At 46.8% G+C, this 20380-nt stretch overlaps 1 protein-coding gene and 1 non-coding gene across 2 annotated transcripts; one reads left to right on the forward strand and one right to left on the reverse strand.

Annotated features, from left to right (window-relative positions):
- Window positions 1-2226: 2226 nt before the first annotated feature.
- LOC119180769 (uncharacterized) lies at window positions 2227-12079 on the reverse strand. The gene is made up of 4 exons (XM_037431904.2): window positions 11921-12079; window positions 10505-10536; window positions 5692-5934; window positions 2227-2904 (listed from the first exon to the last, which is right to left on the reverse strand). The coding sequence occupies exons 1-4, from the start codon at window positions 11922-11924 to the stop codon at window positions 2800-2802; spliced, it is 384 nt and encodes a 127-aa protein (XP_037287801.2). The 5' UTR covers window positions 11925-12079; the 3' UTR covers window positions 2227-2799.
- A 1276-nt stretch (window positions 12080-13355) lies between these two features.
- On the forward strand, window positions 13356-13428 carry TRNAR-ACG (transfer RNA arginine (anticodon ACG)). The gene has a single exon. It is a non-coding gene; the product is annotated as a tRNA-Arg (tRNA).
- The last annotated feature ends 6952 nt before the right edge of the window (window positions 13429-20380 follow it).

Here is a 20380-nt window from a genome sequence, read left to right on the forward strand (position 1 = left end):
CACTCATTTCGGCGCAGAAAGTGTGGTATTAACGTCATTACATTGTATTTCTACAATATCTCACGGAAAAGCATTCCACTTGCTCGTGGCCCTACGAAAGAATGATGGCGATGCATTATATTTGCTCCTGTCTATGCCTGTTATGGAATAAACGTCGTGAAAAAAATTTCAGCCTCGGGGCTTTTGAAAGTTTGTCTCAAGCCCTACCAGTGAGGTGTGTGCCTACTTTCAGTGATACTGAGGCTCTACTGTAGTAAATTCCCAAAACAAATCGCACATTTTTTTCTAGTAGGTCAACCTGCTGACTATTACTGAACAATGATAGCTGATAGCTGAAAAACGCGTACACTGAAGTACTGAGACTCGCAGAACACGTGCGCCGATCAATAACTCTGACGCATCCTTGGCGAGGCGAGATTCGTACCCGCGTGCTCGGAGGAGAGGGAGACAGATATAAAAAGAGAAGAGAGAGAGAAATAAACGTTTATTTAGAAACAGTGTTCCGAGCAAGGCCCGGTGTTACCCTAAGGTGGGAGGGTTCCCTAGTCCAGGAACCTTCTGGCTTTGACTGCCTTCTTGGCCCTGGCGACGAGTTGTCGCTGGTCTTTTAGGTCCTCGAGGACGAGCTTGGCCTCCCACGTTTCCATTAGGTGGTCGACGTTCATTCTTGGGGCGTGGTCCCGCTCCAGTTGCATGTGGTGGTTTGCATGGCACTGGCATTCCAGGAGCAAGTGTGCCTGCAGGGTGCCGGTACGCTGCAGAGCGGGTACATGTAGCCATGTGTCGTTGGGTAGAGGCGGTGCATTAATATGTCATGTTTGCAAATGTTGCTTTGCAGGCGTCTGAAAATCACGCTCTCTTCTTTGGTTAGTTTCGGATGGGGTGAAGGGTACAACCGTCGCTCCAGTTTGTAGTGTTGAAGTAGCGACGAGTAGGTGTTGTCTACTACCTCCATCTCTGCAGCCACGCATTGGGTATCCTTTGGTCCCAGGGCAGCCCGGCTGACGTGCTCGCGGGCAGCGTCGTAGGCCGCTTCATTTCCCTGAAGACCCTCGTGTCCAGGAGCCCAGATTACGCAGGTATATGGAAGTGGAGAGCTTCGCAGTTGCAGGATGTTGATTGCGTCGGCTGAGACGTGGACCTTCGCATAATTCCGGCAAGCGGCTTGCGAGTCGGCGAAGATCACCGCGGCGTCTTTACATGTGGTGGTGGCGAGAGCGATTGCCGCCATAGCTGCTTCTTCCGCTGCGTCTCAGTTGCGTGCCTTGACTGTGGCCGACGCTAACTCTCGGCCTTGAGAGTCTGCGACGCTGATACCATACGCGTTTCTACGGGGGTACTTGGCCGCGTTGGTATAGCGGGCGTTCTGCCCTAGCCTTTCGTCTATACCTTTGTGGGATGTGTGTGCATGTTGCGTGGGATAGGCGCGATGGACAGGGACTCTCGAACATCCACCGGGATGCGCTTTTTCCGATCTGCATCCGCAATGTATAATTCGCTGTAGTTGAGATACCGTAGTACAGACCTCCCAGCGGGCGTGAAGTTGAGTCGTTCCAGCTGGCTGTTCTTGCGAGCATCCGCGAGCTCTTGCCATACACGTGTCAAATTTAAACAAAAGGAAAAAAAAGAGACTGAAAGAAGTAGAGGGACAGATAGGAGCAGACACAAACGCAAGTATAGCTATGTATGGCTATGGACAAACGCCTATAGCCGAGACCAGCTGGGGGCCCACCATATCTGCTGGGATCCAGGCTTGTGGACTTCGTGCAAACTGCGCTGATTTTTAGGAGCTTGCTCGTCAGGCTTATGCTCGCGCCTTGTCCGTTGTCGGTGCCGTGTGCACTTGTTTTCATGTGCACTGGACGCTAGAGGCGCCGCTGTACTGTCGCAGCTAGAGCCCCCGAAACTTTACTCGCAGGTGCGCTATCTCCGGTGAATCACGCAAGCGGCGCCTGACTGTGTAGCCCTACAGTCAAAAGTTCCCAGGCCACGCTTCCGTAGAAATACATGCCATAGTGGCCTGGTAACTTTTGACCCCCCCACCCCCCTGTACATTCGTACGTGTTTGTATGTATGCGTGTACACGTGCAAAATTAAGAATTTTCGGCGAGGTTTCGACCCTCCCCCATAGTGTGGTGGCTTATAAATCTGAGCTTTGCGAGAAAAAGTGCACTCTTGAGTCTTCTTTTGAGGTTCTTGATGGCAAGTTAAAACTTGAGACAAAAGTTTACAAAAAGAAAGGACTCTTTATTGCAAAATAGCTATTTTATTACGAACCGCGGTCGTAATATGATCTCGGACACAGTTTTGTATATCCAGCCTGCGCAGCCTGGTAAACCTCCGCAATGTGGCACACTTTGTTCGATTGGAAATTGTAACGAGTTCGCTTGGTTCTTCGTCTCTCACTGTGCGCACGTTTATTACAAAAAAGTGCAAAGCAAGCTTTTGAAATGATGCTCGTTTTACTGAACCCGAAGAAATGATGGTATTATGGTAGGGAGAGAACCCCCATATCCTTATAGTGAGTGGCAGTGATAATTTATTATACTAGTTGTCTGCTGCACAGCGCTGTCACCTAAACCTTTTACTGAAAACGAACTGCTCGTCAACAAGCGCGCCGACCGTAATGTTTAAAAATAACAAAAAAAGGGAGAACAAATTGGTTATTTTCAGCAACCACAGCGCTGAAAACAGCCCGTATAGTGAAAACGCTGTCACAATGTTGAAAATAGCTGCCATTGAAGCGTTCTTCCGGTTCCGTTATACGGCATCCGGGTTTCGGGGGGGGGGGGGGGGCGCTCAGTTCTTGGGCACCTTGAAGGACTTGCTCTTCTTGGAAGGCTTAGGCGTGGTAGCGGCCTCCGTGGTGGTGGTGTCCGTGTCGTTGGGAGGGTTGATCCGCAGCTGGGAAAACGAAAACAAGTGTTACGCTCTTACAATAACACGCAGCATTCAGAAGAGGCCTAGTAAACTTTATCTCGGGGTATACACAGATGACGCCGCGTCCAGAGCTCAAGATGCCTCGCGCACAAAATCAAGGTATACAGCCATCGACGAAGTTGCGCAGATGATGACATTCCGCATGATTCTCGTGACGTCATCGTTCGAGTAGTAACAGCAGTAATAGTGACGTGGCTCACAACAGTACACTAAAAAAAGAATATCGAGTATTTGGGTCCACGACTTGTGAGTAGTAGTAGTAGTAGTAGTAGTAGTAGTAGTAGTAGTAGTAGTAGTAGTAGTAGTAAAAAACTTTATTATGTACATAATCCAGACAGGCTTGAACTCCCGTGCCCCGAGGAATATACAGGGTGAAGAGCGTAGTCTGTCCGGCAGGGTGGTGCCCCTATTCCAGGGCCCCACTGGCGCGAGCCATCCGTTCAGCTCTGTGGATCAGTCGCAGTAAGCGCGGACAAGGATGTAGAAGAGAAATGACATGGATGGAGCGCTATAGTTTCAACTGATCTTTTATTTTTGCACGAACCAATAAACATATACCGAGCGAGCGGAAATAACTGAAACGAAATTCTGTGGATTCACATCGTTCAACCGAGCACGTGTACAAAGTACTATCATGACGTAGCGAAAGTTCATTGTACTGCGACAAATGAAGGCAATGAAACTATTTTTGAGAAAGCGATACGGATTGATTGATACGTGGGGTTTAACGTCCCATAACCACCACATGATTATGAGAGACGTCGTATCGGAGGGCTCCGGAAATTTCGACCACCTGCCGGGGTTCTTCAACGTGCGCCCACATCTGAGCACACACGCCTACAACATTTCCGCCCCCATCGGAAATGCAGCCGCCGCAGCCTGGATTCGATCCCGCGACCTGCGGGTCATCAGCCGAGTACCTTATAGTCACTAGACCACCACGGCGGGGCCGCCATAGTGGAGGGCTCGAAAAATTTCGACCACCTGGTAAACGCGATACGGAACGTCGGTTAACGCACGTGTTTGCTAATCTCGCAATTTCATACGCCTCAATAATTTCCCTTGTCTCTTGTGAGGGTTTGGGGTAATATTTACGCTACGCAGCTATCATCCTTATCAACCTCGCGTGCTTTCCTTGCGTCATCCCCGCCGTAGTTCCCGGTAACGATAGTTTCCTACGATTACCTATAGATGGAACTCTGGCGCTGCAATCGTTCAGCTGCCATGAGAATGATGCGTAGGACTCGGATTGGCCCACTCTTCGCGCTAGCGGGCTTCCAGCGCACTTGTGGGTTCGTTTATATTTATGATCGGAGTCCGGAAAACTTCCGCAGAACATCTAAGCTTACAGGAATTCGTTTTATGACTTGTGATACATCAAAATGCATCTTACACAACAGGAATTTGTTTTATGACTTGTGATACATCAAGATGCATCTTACACACTGATCTACGAGGCGAGTGAAGATTAGGCGTCTCACATTGGCGTCATATGGAGCTGTGTTCTGTACGTGCCTCGCTATGCTTGGCGGCCGGGCTATATTTAGAGAGACAAACCTGCGGAAGTCTCTTGTGTTTGTAGAGAGCTCTTTCACATTTATTTTTTTTTTCAGCGTGTTATTGCCAGCGCCACGTTTCCGCTTCAGCGATACATGCTGCATTGTCGATTTTATCTTTTCTGCCCCGCCGCGGTGGTCTAGTGGCTAAGGTACTCGGCTGCTGACTCGCAGGTCGAGGGTTCGAATCCCGGCTGGGGCTGTTGCATTTCCGATGGAGGCGGAAATGCTGTAGGCTTGTGTACTGAGATTTGGGTGCACGTTAAAGAACCCTAGGTGGTCTAAATTTCCAGAGCCCTCCACTACGGCGTCTCTCATAATCATATGGTGGTTTTGGGACGTTAAACCCCACATATCAATCAATAAGTCGATCTCGCATGATAACTATCGTTCGAGACAAGGAAGAACGGGTGGGCGGCTACATTGCAGGGAGCCGCAGGAGGCAATTCCCATCCGATATTTCACGTATATGGACCAATTGCTAGGGTATGTTCCGCAGTGACGTCACGCGAATCGTTGCTCTTTCGTCACGAAGTGCGCCAGAAAGACGAGATGCGGCAGGAGAGAATGCGCTTTGTTTTGTTTTTTTTTTTACGCTGGGTAGGGGCTCGTTAAAGAAATACCTTAGTCAACTCGTGCAGGCCTCTGCTCTGCTCGACATTTTTTTTTTTCACGTTTTGTGGTCTTGCTTCTTAACAGCTCGAAGTCCCGTGACCTCAGTAGCAACGTCACGTGTGATGTCACACCACCGCCGTAAAGTTTGAATGAACGGAATGCAAGGTCCTTCCTGGCGCTCTAAAGGTACCGCTGTTTTGCCAAAAGAAGCGCTGTTTTGGAAACTCCATATGCGCACGCGAGCGCAGCAACCGTGCGATAGATAGACAGACAGACAGACAGACGGACAGACAGACAGACAGACAGATAGACAGACAGACAGACACACACACACACACACACACACACACACACAGACAGACAGATAGATAGATAGATAGATAGATAGATAGATAGATAGATAGATAGATAGATAGATAGATAGATAGATAGATGTTTAACATCCTAAAACCACCACATGATTATCAGATACGCCGTAGTGGAGGGCTCCGGAAATTTCGACCACCTGGGCTTCAGCAACCGTGTGTATACGGCCTATACATACACAACGATGTGCCGCGAAGAAGCGAAGGACGCTCACCAGGATGCGCTGCTTCTCGGCGCACGCGTACTCGGACTCGTCGACGTCGTTGTAGCAGTCCGACTTGTATCCCTTGGGCAGGCCCTTGCCCTCGAACTCGCACAGCTTCTCGACGGGCCTCGCCTTGACGATCATCTTGTCCAGGGCGCGCGGCTTCTCCTGCGGGCAGTAGAACACCTTGGGCGTGCTGGCGTCGAAGACGATGCTCTTGCGCATCATGTCGCCCAACGCGACGCACGCCACCTGCAGTGTTTCAAGGGATAGCATTAGCGCCCTTGAATCGGCCTGGTTGGAATACGTACTGACTCTGAATGGAGAAACAGCGCTGCGGGACGGAGACTAGTTTAGTTTAGTTTATTCAGTTTATTCATTCATTCAAAACACAAAATTCGTAGAATGTAGTATGCAGACGAGGGTCCCAAAGTCAAGCGACTGCAGTGGGACCCTCGGTGAACAATAACAATAAAATTATTAATTATAACATCACGTAAAATACGCAACATAAGTGAAAAGTGAACAGTGAACTTACATAAAATAACATCAAGTAAACAAAAAAGGTACTCAGAATGCGACACATGAACAATAGTAATAATAGTAATAACAAAGACATAGTAACAAGACATAGATAAGTAGACATAGTAATAACAAAGACACAAAGACGGAGCTGACTAACAACAACTATGTTTTATTGCTTTTACACGTCAACAGGAAAAGCACAATCAGCGAACAAATCGAGGAACCAGGTATCGCTGAAACATGCCCATTCGCACATTCGATAGATACTTGATTTCATATTTGTTAAAGCTATATATATATATGCACTATAGTCATCGACTCGATCTATATTTGCATACCACTTGACGAGGTTACTTTCTTACGAAACTTCTGTAGCGTGTGCTGCACTGGCCGAGGGTGAGCAGTTTCGCGTGGCTCCTGGAGAGCAGGGCTGTGCATGTTTGACGAGTAGTGACGTCACTCGGCGAACAGCCGCGGCAGGCACACTGGTGCCGACGTCTGCCCAGCTCTACGTTTCTAGAACTTGTTCTAGAAACCTTGTGCCCCAGTTGTGCGCCTCCGTTGCGCACTGAGCTGCGCCGTAGCCGCTTGATATATTCCCATATATCCACATTCCCTCGCCTCATTTCACTGTCGGTAATTCTCAGCGCAAAACCGCGCCTGCAGTGTTTGTGAAGCTTCGGGACTGCAGTAGATAAATTTGTTATAATTACGCCCACTTCGCGAACGTTGTAGATTACTCTGGAACCCACGTGGCCGCAAGCGATAACGCTAGAACGTTCGAATGCGCGCGTATAAATGCCGACGCGCTTCACCGCTTGTCAGTTCATCGACGGCTGACGCTCTGTTCTCTGCTATCTGGGCCCGTGTATCGCTGTAATATGATCTTCAGTTTCCCGGGGGAAAGTTCGGCCGAATAAACAGCATCGAGTCTGCTCCCATCGTCCACGTCACGACCCTTGACATCTGGTGCAGCTTGCGCCCGCGGCTGCCTTAACAGGTGAGGAAATAACAATGAAATTGTTTCTTTCGCCAAATGCGTAGAACTATTTCGTTATCGTGTCGCACTCTCTAAGGCCGTTTGTGGAAGGAAGGAAAATAGAGGGAAAGAAAGGCAAGGAGGTTAACCAGCCTATAGGCAGCCGGTTTGCTACCCTGCGCATGGGAGAGGGATGGGGGAGATGAAAGAGAGCGGAGAGGGAAAGCGCGAAGCTGCTACGTGGCCTAGACGCTGGCGGACAAACTCGGGTAGAGAGTGTTGCACGCGTCACGGCTACTCTTGAATGTGAGCCTATACTGCAGTTGAGAGCGCTTCATTTCAAACGCGTCTGGTTAGTTGTCACATTTGCTGAAACATCTTGCTACCCTGAAGGCTGTGTACCTCAATCGTCCTGGGAAAGTGCGTCAAGTTACCCCTTCCCCTCTGCCCCCCCCCCCAAAAAAAAAACTTTCAAAGAAACAGCCGTTGGCGTAGCCAGAAATTTTGGCAGTGTTATGCTTGGTGTCGCCACGTCTGCTGCGAGACTTGGGGGGGGGGGGGGGGGACAAGTGTTGCTAGACTACGGCCAAATCCGGCGGCATATTTGCCCCTACAGTTCAAGTATTCCTAATGTTTTTCCATAGGGTCTCACTGTTTTTTTTACTATCCGTGGCGTTCCGGTGTCACTGGGGCTAAACTGGGGCGCCAGTAACGTAGCCACCGCTTTTTCGTGGTTTGTAGTATTTTGCCAGCGCCTGTGGTGTGTCCTTAACCGAAGGTGCCATATTGAGCGCGTTTTGTTAAGGCGTCACGCCTGCGACTATTGAATGAGTTCCCCCACTGAACGCGTTGCTGTATACGTATACAGTCGACGCGACACTTGCAGCTACGGGCATTCCATACTTCGGACACAACGAGCCTGGTGTGTCGCAATGCTACCAACGAAGTGTCCGGGCGTCTGCGACGCCGTTGGATGCTTATGATGGAGCAAAACTAGGCCGTAACGTCACATAAAGGGGGCGCTGATACTCGAGGGGGGAGGGGGGGGTTGTTGCAACAAATCTTCGCCTTCCTCTTTCCTGGAGGAGAACCCTGCGGACGACTATGCATGCAACGTGCAGTCATTTGCCGTATTTCATTGCATTGAAATCACGCTTGTGGAAGCTAATGACATGACAATACTTGCATCGCTTGTGATAGTACCTCATCCTGTGTAAAGAGGTTGGGCGTTGTTCCCTCCACCCGGATCTTGGCAGCACTCGACTGAGCACGTCATCACGTTTATCCGCCGCTCTTTTCTCACCAGATTGCCAACGCTCGCGTCTAGCGCTTTCCTGTGGCAGATTTGTGTGGATTGCAAAACACGGCGAACGGTGGGAAAGAAGGTTGTCACTGGAAATTCAGCCGTACACCTTTCGCAAGACAGACGCCACAAAGGTAACCGGTGTTACTGTTTTTCAATATGCGTGCTTAGAAAAACAATTGCAAATCGAAGAAGAAAAGAATAGCCAGCTGGCAACTGCCAAAGGAAAGAGACATGCGGAGGGAACAAGGCTTACCAACTCTATAAAGAAGAAAAACTGGCAACGTACAATCTCTTATCGCCTGTGGTCGCGACTTGGCGACTTACCGAAGTCGAACTCGTGAATCCAAACCGAGATGTTCAGAAATAGAAACGTAAATTTGGCGGTCATGCTTGGCAAATCTGGGGAAAACGCGCGTCGCCGTTTCAAACTTCGAAATCAAGTCTCTTATATGCGTTTGCCAAAGGCGACTCAAAACTGAAAGCACGTCCGTTTCATGTCATTCGAGTGTGTTTGTCAAAGCTCGACCCCCCCCCCCCCCCCGCCCCTGGAAGGCTTTATGTATATAAGGTAGAGTGCCAGTATGAACATTGTCAAACGGCGCCTTGTTGTCGAATTTCGCCATTGGTCAAGTCTTAATGGCCCATAAGGAAGCTACGGCCTTTCCGATTTGACAACGTGGTGGCTGACTGTGTTGTTTCCAGGATAGTATCTGTGTTTTTGCACGACATCCGGGATCGGCACACCTATGACTGAGCAGCGATGTCATGTGATGACGCCAAAATGTGACGTCACGTCATGTTATGTCCTTTTGACGTCACAAATACCTGAGATCTGTACATTGTTTATGGTGACTTCAACGAGGGTGAACGCTTCGAAAAACTCGCGCGGCTGTGTCCTAACATCCATACGAAATAAAATCACCATCTCTGTAATAGTGGGTGCACTGCAGACTAACATAAAGTGACTGACAGGTTCCTTGGGGTAAGAAACGGGCAAACATAAGGACATCATCTTGTGCTAGAAGCCCCCTCTCCCATTTTAAAAATGTTTAAAAAAATATAGTCTGCAAATCTTAGTTGTATTAGTGAAACGCTTTGAGAATGATTTTGTTATATTCCATATAAGTAGCTTTCCGTAGCCCACAGGATGAATATGCAGCATGTATTCATCTATGCATGTCTGCGCACGTCATGGTGGCAGAGCAAATCAAATTTCTATAAACACAGGTCTGCTCAGGCACCTTCGCCACTGTGTGCATTCTATGATAAACTGGAAACAATAGACCATTTCTTTTTGACCTGCAGGCGGTTTAACACATTACGAAAAACCCTATTAGAAATACCTTTACGTGGTATTGGTATGGACTTATCTCTGCCTGTCATTTTGTCATTTGGAGCTTCCATTTCTGGTTTCTCTAATGCGACAGTATGCGCGGCCGTCCGGGACTATATTGATGAAACTAATAAGTTGACTAATTAACCAGTTTAATTATCCTGACAGGTCCACATAATTATATACGTATAAACTCAGATTATTGCTCTATTCTAAGAATAAATTCGTTTATGTAAATATTTGTATGCATTACATTAAGCACCACACTTTCCTAGGCTATCGGTAATCTTTCTGTTAAACCTCCATCATTCAAAATCTGAACAGTAAATTTTGAAACCACTCGATTCTTGGCCAGTCCCCCACAGTGGGTATGCGCCACTTACAATAGGAGAACAACAACAACAACAGAAAGCATCCTTTAGACCATGGCCACCCGGCATCGCGTTTCTACAGGAGAATTCAACGCGTGTTTAGGAAAGCCTTTTATGGCATGCCATCTCCAAGTATAAGAGGTGCATTCGCAGTTGATGTGAGGACCTCGCGATCACGCCTGGAACCCCTGCTATCATGAACAAATATACGCCAGCTGTATGCGCGTGAGGCAGGCATGCGATAACACGGAAATAGCGGGAAAACACTTGGTTTACGGTATAAACAGCATACAGTGCAGGTTACTCACCATCGATAGGGTGGCTATTACCAGGAGTTTATCTGAGAAAAAAAAAAGAGAGTGTAAACAGGAAGTTTAATATGTGGCACCACTTTAACACGAAACACACCACAACTACTCCCAACAGAGCTACCTTAAAATTAAGCTGTCGCTGCGTGTATCTATGGCATATTATACTACAATAAACAGAGTGACAGATAATAGCTCTGTAATGAAATTCCTGGAGATGTTAGCCATGGTTTATCACTTGGTTAGCCAGTCCAGATATCGGGTGATGGCAATGATATATTTAATGATTGCGTAAACACACGAAATTATGCGTACAGTCCTAAACACGCATATATATACAAAGTAGTCATTCACAAACATTCGTCAAATCGAGTGTTCCTCAAGAACACCAACAGAGGTGTGTCTTAGTACTCTCGTTTAATATTCGCCCATAGTTTCGTAAACGCGCGTTAAATTTACACCATTCAGGTCCCATGGGACTGAGGTTCAAACCCAGGACTTCGTGGTTAAGAAAGAGGAAGCTATAACAACTGCACGGCGAATAGTTGCGGGGACTGAATTGGGCGAGACAGCTATTATGGGTCTTCGATTTCTCTTCTCCTTGTATTACAACTTCCCTCGAAGCCAATCGTCTTCCCTTTTTTTGTTTTTTACCTCACGCACACGCTCCACGTCAAAAAGACATCCAAGCACCACGTAATTACACGCCCTGATCGTGACCACCGTGTAGTGTCGAATCGTGTCAAGGCCACGTCGAATATATTTATGGCGTAACGAGCGACGCGTTACAGACGCTATACGTCTACGGTTGACCTGCCCCGAAGGGCCCGTTTCGCATCACTTGCCAAGTTTAAACGCGTTTTGTGTTGATCGTAACAAACACTCAGCTACATTTCGTATAGAGAGTTTATCGTATTTGTCAAGAAGACAAGTATTTGTCGTTTCTGGCTCAAGTTTTCATGCAGCCGTGCAGTTTCGCAAGCAGAACGTCGGTCCGCTATCCGCACACAAATCTTGTCTCCCGCTTTGGCAGCAATCAAGTACTCGCCCACAATTCATCCGTAGCAGCTAACTTTTAGGCCTATGCTACGATATCGTAAGCACCCTGCGTTTGAGGCACACGGAGCCAGTGAAGGAACGCGAAAAACCGTACTTGGAATCTCGGCGAAGCATTTTGTCGGCTTCGCTCCGCGCATCTACCGTCTCGATGTCAGATCGTAGCGAGTAACTCTAGTCGAATCATCTTTGGAACCCTATAGTGGTGACGTTACGATCAGCCGTTGAACCGCTGGGACGACGAGAAGCTTTGATATCGGTAGACACTCCTCCGTGGACCGGGTCCTTCAGCATTCGTGTGTTCAAACTTAAAAAAAAAAATCGTGGTATCCGAATAACCGAAGGAAGGTGTTCACTTACTCATCTCGTATCCTGATGGCAGGAGGCGTCGCTATATCAATTCCTACGAGCCGAAGATCTCGTTGCTACGGCACGGAGGAGGGGGACAACACAATCCGAAAAAGGCTGGCCGCTGTACCACCGCTGACGTGTGTGTTGTGGGACAAACGGGCTGGCCTGGGCGAACCGTCTGAACGGGGAGGATTCGAAACCCCTCCTTGCCCGAAACCTGTTCTCAAGTCGAGGGAGGAGGTGGGTCTCCTTGCGGAATGCCCGGGCGCTCCAGCAGGAAACGACGTCGTTGGCAGCACTGGGAAACGAAGAGTTGAGAAGATGCTCGCTGTGGTTCGCAGGTTGCGGTCGTTGTTGCATACTTCCTGGCCTGTAGCGTTCGCGGTCGCTCGCTGCAACGCATTCCTTTGAACGTGATCGCATCTCTGGACTCGCTAGTCTCCGTTGGCATCTTGTCTCATCGTCGTACGGACAAGAGTTCAAGCGCAACAACCAGTACTTTATGTTGTTGTTGTTGTAGTTGCTATCGGAGCCCACTTGCATGTTTTCGCTTTGCTGTTCACTTTGTTTCCTGATATTTATTATTATTTTTTTGCCAGTATTACGTCTTGTGTTCGTCCCTGTACGTGTTATGAAGAAGACGGCTATAAGGCGTCTTGTGTAACTTCCGTACGGGGCGTCACTTGTCAAGTGGGAGATACCGTCTCCCCTTTCGTTGTGGTGAGTGGACAAGGGGGCTTGCTTCTCAATCAGAGTCGGACCTAGCGAGGCCGACTGTCCGCTGAAAATAACTCAATTTAGGTGCACCGTTGAGGTTAATTCGTTTCTGTGTATTCTAAAAATACTGTTAGTACTGGTGTTGTCACAGTCTATGTGCGGCAACAATATAAATTTTCTGCGCTGATAGGCTGTGTATTGTAATAATAATAATAATAATAATAATAATAATAATAATAATAATAATAATAATAATAATAATAATAATAATAATAATAATAATAATAATAATAATAATAATTGTTATAGATGCATTATTCTTCTTCCTTTTATTATTATTATTATTATTACTACTAATACTACTACTACTACTACTGGGGGTTGCCTGCAGTGCCAGTAGTAGTAGTAGTAGTAGTAGTAGTAGTAGTAGTAGTAGTAGTAGTAGTAGTAGTAGTAGTAGTAGTAGTAGTATGGTAGTATTATATGTGTAATTTTGCTCGACAGCATTTCAAAAAATCTTGGCTAGAATATGCAGTGTACTTAAAGTTGTGTGCAGTACATATCCCGCGCTGCTTCTTCAGCCTACGCTAAATATCTACATAGCAGGGGCCCAATTCGTTTTAAGAGGCGCCATAAAAGATTAAAAAAATGTATAAAAAACAAACAAAACCTCACTTGAATTATTTTTGCAACGGGATAACACTCTGAACTCTCATTTCTGCCACGTGGGCCTGTGGCGCAACGGATAACGCGTCTGACTACGGATCAGAAGATTCCAGGTTCGAATCCTGGCAGGCTCGCTTCCTTTTTTTTTTCTTTCAAATAGGCGGTTGTTATTTTATTTTATTAGTTTTGAAAATTTTGCAGTTCTCTTTCGTTTTTTTATTATCTATTATACGATGTGCGAAAACAAAAAGTCGACGCGAAAGTTGCCACTAGTCAACGTTTGCAGAAGTTCTGTCCTTAATTAAGTGTCCGGTGGTGTTGTTCTATTATATTATGAATCAGAGGATAAACGCTCTCTTAAGGAAGCTACATTTACTAAATGATTGCGACGTACAAGTTACGTAATGCGCCATTGAAAGAAATGCCCCTTATGGTTCATTTTGAAAATCCCGCTTATATAAAATGGGATCTTTCGCTGTAGCGAGCGGCGTTTCAAGTCGTGCGTCGGCAAACCTGTGGTATATTTGACTCCTACGAGTTAATTGTGACTAGTATATTGGTCATGTAACCAGTGTTCTTACAGTAATTCGCTTACAAGCGCTCAGTCTCCGAGACTGAGGTAGCGTTTAATCTCGGAGGCCTTGAGGGGCGTGACATAGTTTGTATAGTGTCTGAAAGATGGCGCAGAAAGTGCTTTTTGGCGGCACATTTTGAACGTCATGAATACACCGTGAAAATGGGGAAGAAAGGGGGATCAGTGGGAGGTTCCCTGGAACATTCTGAAGCCTGTGCAGCCAACGAGAGATTTTGAGGAGACTGGTCGTGTGAAATAAGCCCCCAATACGCGATTCATGACGGAGCCAAGACTTCATTGTCAACCTAGGTTCGTCCAATATTGTCTTGTGTATTCGTATATTAATTTTTATTCGCAAAGAATCGATTTAGCCCCTAATTTTTTTAAGTATAGTTGCTTTCTAAATTTTAAGTATTTAACTGAGTTACACGATTCACGGCCCATTCCCCGAGGTGTTTGAGCCAAAAGTTTAGGATCCACGTGTAAATCTTAGAATGAACACTTTCTGGGCCGACTTCGCGTCACAATGTTGATTCCCATCAAAGAACGAGTAAAATACAGTCTTACACGTATCTTCCTTTCCTTGGTCATCGAGTGAGTTCTGAAGGAAAAACAAAATTAAAATTCTCGCAACTGCCCCAGAATACCAGCATTTCAAAACAATACGGCCGCATGCAAGTTGAAGTGAGTACAACAAAACTCGGTAAATGCTGAGTTTATATTTTCATTTTATTTGAAAATAATTAAGTGGTACTTCGTGCGCACTGTTTTGCTTCGAGATTGTGCTGAAGCGTACGCGATTTATAAAAAAAAACAAAAAAAACCGCCGTAATTGAAAGAAGTTTTATTGAAAAGGCAATTATTAATTTTTTAAACTCTAATTTTAGTCGAGCACATTGTCGACCATTGTGCGAAAAAAAAACATTTTTTTTATTTTGGTACAGTTATAACTGTATCAAATGTGACCTACTCAGCTGGTTATCTCTTACAAACATTTAATATGGTGCCCTACAAAAAAAAAGAAAGGCACATTTATTTCTGTCATTCATAGCGAGCGTCTCGTTTTGGCAGACTTAGGGCCTTCAGGTATTATACGAGGGATTATTGGTCAGCTGCCAGCTCGTTATAAGGTCACGTGACACCAAACAGGCTGATAAAGAGCGTCGCGCACTCTTCTCATTGGCAAGAGGCGGCGCCGACTGATACTCCATCTTCTAAATGCACGCATGAATCCCATAAAGTGGGCGCGAGGATAACCGCTGTGGAAGCTCAGTTGGTAGTGCATTGGTCGCTTTATTCGAAGATCGCAGATTAGGTCCCTGCCCACGGCAAGTTGTGCCTTCCAATTCACGCTACACTCACTTCTATAACATCCCTTATACTTTCCCTGCCACGATCGTCTGTTTTATACATCGCCTTAATATGGAGTCTAACGGAGAAAATGAACGCTTAAAGGTATACAGATACTGTTAGAAGAACCTCTCCGTGGGTTGACTATAAGTTTATCCCTTCCGGTGGTGCTTTCTTTTGGAGCAACTGAAAAGGGATTTGGCTACAGGAACGTTTGCGAAGCCGTATGCGATTTTCTAAAGGCGACAAAACGAATAGAATGTTAAGCTGAGGCATAAATTCACTTTACTTCCGAAACCATGTTAGCTTGTTCGTTTTTTTGTATTACCTTGATTTATTTTATTTCTAATGTATCGTTTACCGATTGGTTCTTTGTTTAAACATACTTATCTAAATAATCCGGCTGGTAAAACAATACCATCTCACAAAAGAGGCACCGTCCGTTTCATGGCCGATCCCTCGTGGTGGGTTGCGCCATGCAGGACCCTGAGGAGCAAACAACCAACTTATCTCAACTTACTCAGCTATCAGCCGCATCATTCGTTGTGTGCAATTCGTTTAAAGTAATTTCTGACACTACATAACTCTTGCACAAAATTTATCCCGAAATTCAGACGTCAAACACATGCGTGCTTTGCTCAGATTTTGCCAGCCTAGATGATATATGCTCTGGCGGTGCCCTGCGTTACGGGTTGAAAACGCTACATCGTCCAAGTGGGATGCGGCGCTACGCAGTACGGATTCAAGGACGCAGCTATAGGCAGTCCAAAGGGCCCGCTACGTGGCGGAGAGGTTAGGCCTATCTGTCCCGACGTGGGAGCGGCCCGCTACGTGCTAGTTCACGCCCTGACGGACCTAACCATAACCAGAAAGCATCCACTCCAAAAGAGCAAATTCCCAGCCTGGTTGCGTGGTACGGCAATGTTTGCCTTACGATCTTCCCGGCAATCCCGCAGCGACGGCCGCTCGAGGCTTCTGGCGCTCCCATCGCACGAGTGCCGCATCAACTGCTGGCGATGCTCTTGTTTAAGAACAAGGTCAATATTATGCAACCGAAATTCCTTGCATGTAATCTTGTGGCGAGTGCCTCCGGTGGTGCGCACATGCGTTTTCTGTCAGCAGCAGTTAAGGAAGCTCCAAGCACGTCTGTGGCATCTAAAGAAAGCTGATATATACAGATGATCGCGCGCTGGACGAACACCGCAAACATACTCAGCTGGTGAAATGAAGCGCAACGAAAGGACGACGACGAAGGGACACGGAATTCGATGAAGGTTGGCTTGTTGAAATTCTGATGCAGTCTTCGTCCGCATCTGTTTTCCATTTGCTTTTTGCATGAACGTGCGAGCAGCGCACACGCGGTTTTAAAGAATCACGCGTGATATTTTTCCGAGAAAGTGTACTACAGGTTTTGCGTTGCATATATTTCACAACAATCTAGTTCACAAAACGTCACTCCTGAAATAATCATTATGTTCTGCAATTTATTTGGGAGGGGGGGTCTCTTGTCATTTTACCATTATTGTTTTTCGTGTGGTTTATTTGCTCTTGACGGTCTCACAGTTGAATTTTACAAGAAGTTTCAGAGAAAAGTTACGTTCTATTCTCTTGGAAGTTTTCAGGTTACCGCCCAATTTTCACCGTGGTCCAGACAGATTAGCTGCTGCCGTTCGATCACTTTTTATTTATTGAACATATTTTGCGTGTAGACGGTATCCGTCATATTGTGAAATCGAAACTAACTACGCTAAATGGAAATTGAGGTAGCCTCTTCAGAAGGGGTGAAGGCGCTTTCCAAGAAGAGCGATCCATTGATCGAGGCGACGCTGTTAGCGCTCACTACTTGCGTTCCGAGTCGCCTGCAAACAAAAGAAAAAAGCTAATAAACCTAAATGTCACAAGAGCTACCAATGCAGCCTAGTACACGTTCAGACGAATTGAAAACAATCTCAACAATGTTTTCAGTGCAGCAAGTTAAGGCAGTCGGTATAAAATCCATTGTTAATTGTTTACAAAAACTTCCTAAAAGACTCAAACACACAGTAAGATAAGCAGCTATTGTACGTGTCCCAAACTTCCTCTTAGCTGGCGTCTCCGTGTATGCGCTATATTTAAAATAGCGGTGTTTACTCGGCGCCTGAAATTAACTAAGACAGTACACATTTTCCTTTGTTTCTCCACTGTTTCTCCACCTTGGGACACCGCATTGGAGGCAACGGTGTCCAAAGGTATCCCCGCTGACCTCCTCTAAGCAGCGTAACCGACCTCTCGGCCGGTCCCCTCTTTTGGGAGTAATAAAGTTTTGATCATCATCATCATCATCATCATCATCATCATCATCATCATCCACTGTAGTGCTATTTTCTTGAAAGCTATTAAAATCGCGTGACTTCGGCTCGACTGAGAGGTATAATGCTACTTAGAGTTGCGTTCGACTTCAGTGGCATTAGTACATGGAAGCCGTACGTAAAGCCTCTCGCGTGATCTTATTTGGTTTGAGCCTACGCAGACATTGGTTATATGCCTGCGGAGACCGTGAGCCCTGCTTTTCTCTTCTGCCATATAGGGAACGGTACGAAAGGGTGGCGGCGTGATGGTAGCGTGTAGAGTACCTATAGGCTGCAACGGTTAGCTTATGATATAGGTTGGATTAGAATAGACTAAGCGACGAAGCGACAGTGAATTTATTACAGTGGTAGCCTTACTCGTGTGTCAGAGCTCTCTTCGCCTAGCTATGGAAATCCGTATCATTTTGCTAATCGAGGCGGGTAGAAAGCTGTCAGGTAACCAGAGCGATTTGCGGGAAAACCGAGCTAAAAAAAAAAAAAAACGGGCACAGCGAATATTCGAATAAAGGAGGGCAAGCAGAATCTCCTTTCATGCCTCCTCCTTCGCCTTAAAGGCTTTTTTTTAATAATGTAATTTTTGAGTTAGCTGCCGAGATTTATGCAAAGCCCTCTTAAAGTCTTCGCCAAGAGCCTAACTTGTATCGTTTGTGCAATGTGTGGCCTGCTTTTCTTGCCCGGTTTTTCTTTTTCGTGCTTTATTATAGCTGCTGAGATCCAGAACTTGGTGTTACCAGATTTCGACGATGACAGTTAATCAATCAATAAATCAATTAATCAATCAATTAGGTATATGCATCTCAAGTAATCAACTCAAGTACGTATATATGCATTAAATAAGGGATGCGCGTGGGTGAATTCTTCTGGAGAGAACTTAGTCAATAGGTGCATAAATGTGAACAGGAAAATCGAGGAGGGCTTAGGGTTCGAGCCCACGGAGTGTTCCAGACAGACAGATAGCATACCTAAATCAACTAGGGCGAGGCTAAAAATTACTCCGCTGCCAAAAAACGTGCATCCGGAGTTCCACGAAGGCAGACGCAAAGCTAGAGCTGTAGCCCTGCGGGCGAAACTTGAAGGTCGATCTGGCGTGCTTTACACGGACGCTACAGAATACGAAACACGGGGAGCATACACAACGGCAGTGGTCCGTGAGAGTGGGGACCTGGTCTCGTGCTACACCTCAAAGAACACAACCACCACAGAGGCAGAAGAACTTGCGATTGCTTTGTCAATAGCAGAAACCCTCCTCCCTATTATGTCCATGTATGGGACAGGCTGTGCACCCTCATAGGCTACCAGAGGTGCCGGCCTCCCCCGTGCCTTTTCCCGGGGACGCGCCTATATGCCCATAAACATATTGCTGCAAACGAGCTACAAGTGAGTGTGTTGCCGGATGCGCACCTTGGAGTCGACGACGGTGGCACAGGCGTCCGATCACCGGTCGTTCATGTCGGCGATGAGCGACCACGTGTAGGTGGCTGGATCGCATCGCTCGGCCGTGTTTGTCCGCCGATCACCGTCGTAGCCGCCCAGCGCGTAGATTTTGCCGTCCAGCACCGCCACGCTGACGTAACACCTGGCCGTGTGCATACACGCTCGCTCCGTCCATCGATGTTGAAGCTGCAGCGATAGTCTCTCTCTCATCCCTTATCGGACACACAATTGCCTTAAGAACAGAAACACCAATGCGGCCAGGTTTTTTTTTTCTTTTCACGATCTCGCGTACGTGGCCTGTCCGTAAAGCAGTCAGACTGTCTTGTCGATTCGATCATTACACGTTACTGAAATACGCAGGGAAAAAGGCTCTACCATGTTTCGCCAATCAAACTAATCACGTGCTTGGTACGGTCACGTTATCGCTACAGGCCGCCCCATGCACTTTCCCGTGGCCCCAAACATACACTGCGTTAAAGTACACTGCGTTTATGGCAATATAGGCGTGCCCGCGTTCGTCGCCCCCGCTTTCGCGCTTTCACACGCGAACGCTATCAGTTTGGAATTTTCACTTTCAATTTGGAATGCCGATTGCGAAAACCCAACGAGAGTATCCACAGCTTTCTCGGGTGTCGGTATACGCTGTTACAATAATGTCACAGTGTCGTGACGTCGACAAAGAAGAATGAAGGTTAAACTATTTATTTGAGCGAACTTAGGCCGGGTAAACGAAAAATCGGATCACAGTAGCAGACCTGCACTGAATGCGGGGACCGGATCGTCAGCCGTCGATCAACAGACAAGCGGCGAAGCGCGTCGGCATTTATACACTTGCCGTCGAATGTTCTAGCGTTATCGCTAGCGGTGACGTAGGTTCCAGAATAAACTGTATAGTTCGCGGAGTCAGCGTGATCTTATAAAAATGACCTACTACAGTCCTGAAGCTTTTCGAAGACTGCAGGCGCGGTTTGTGCTGAGAATTACGTAGTGTATTGGGGCGGTAAGAAAACTTGAGAAAAAGAACGTGGAAATATGATTCCCTCGCTGCAGGGGCTCCCTGTACGTCCGTCAGCGGGGGCTGAGCGCACACACACACGCACACATCAGAGAGAGAGACAGAGAGACAGACAGACACAAAGAGAGAGAGATCAAGAAGCTCGTGGCGATAACGTGGCTGTATATACCAAGCACGGGACTCAGGTGAATGGTGAAACATGGGAGAGCCTTTTGCCCTGCAGTGGCATAGTTAGGCTTACGATGATAAGTTACCTATTGATGCTATCTTGCGGGGGTGCTTGAATAAGTTCTTGCAATAAGCCACCATGTATAAGGGCCCAACTCGACCATTCAGAAGTGCGCGCTCACTTTCCAGCTAGCACT

Source organism: Rhipicephalus microplus, chromosome 10 (assembly GCF_043290135.1).
Source record: "Rhipicephalus microplus isolate Deutch F79 chromosome 10, USDA_Rmic, whole genome shotgun sequence".
In the NCBI taxonomy this organism is placed as follows: Eukaryota; Metazoa; Arthropoda; class Arachnida; order Ixodida; family Ixodidae; genus Rhipicephalus; species Rhipicephalus microplus.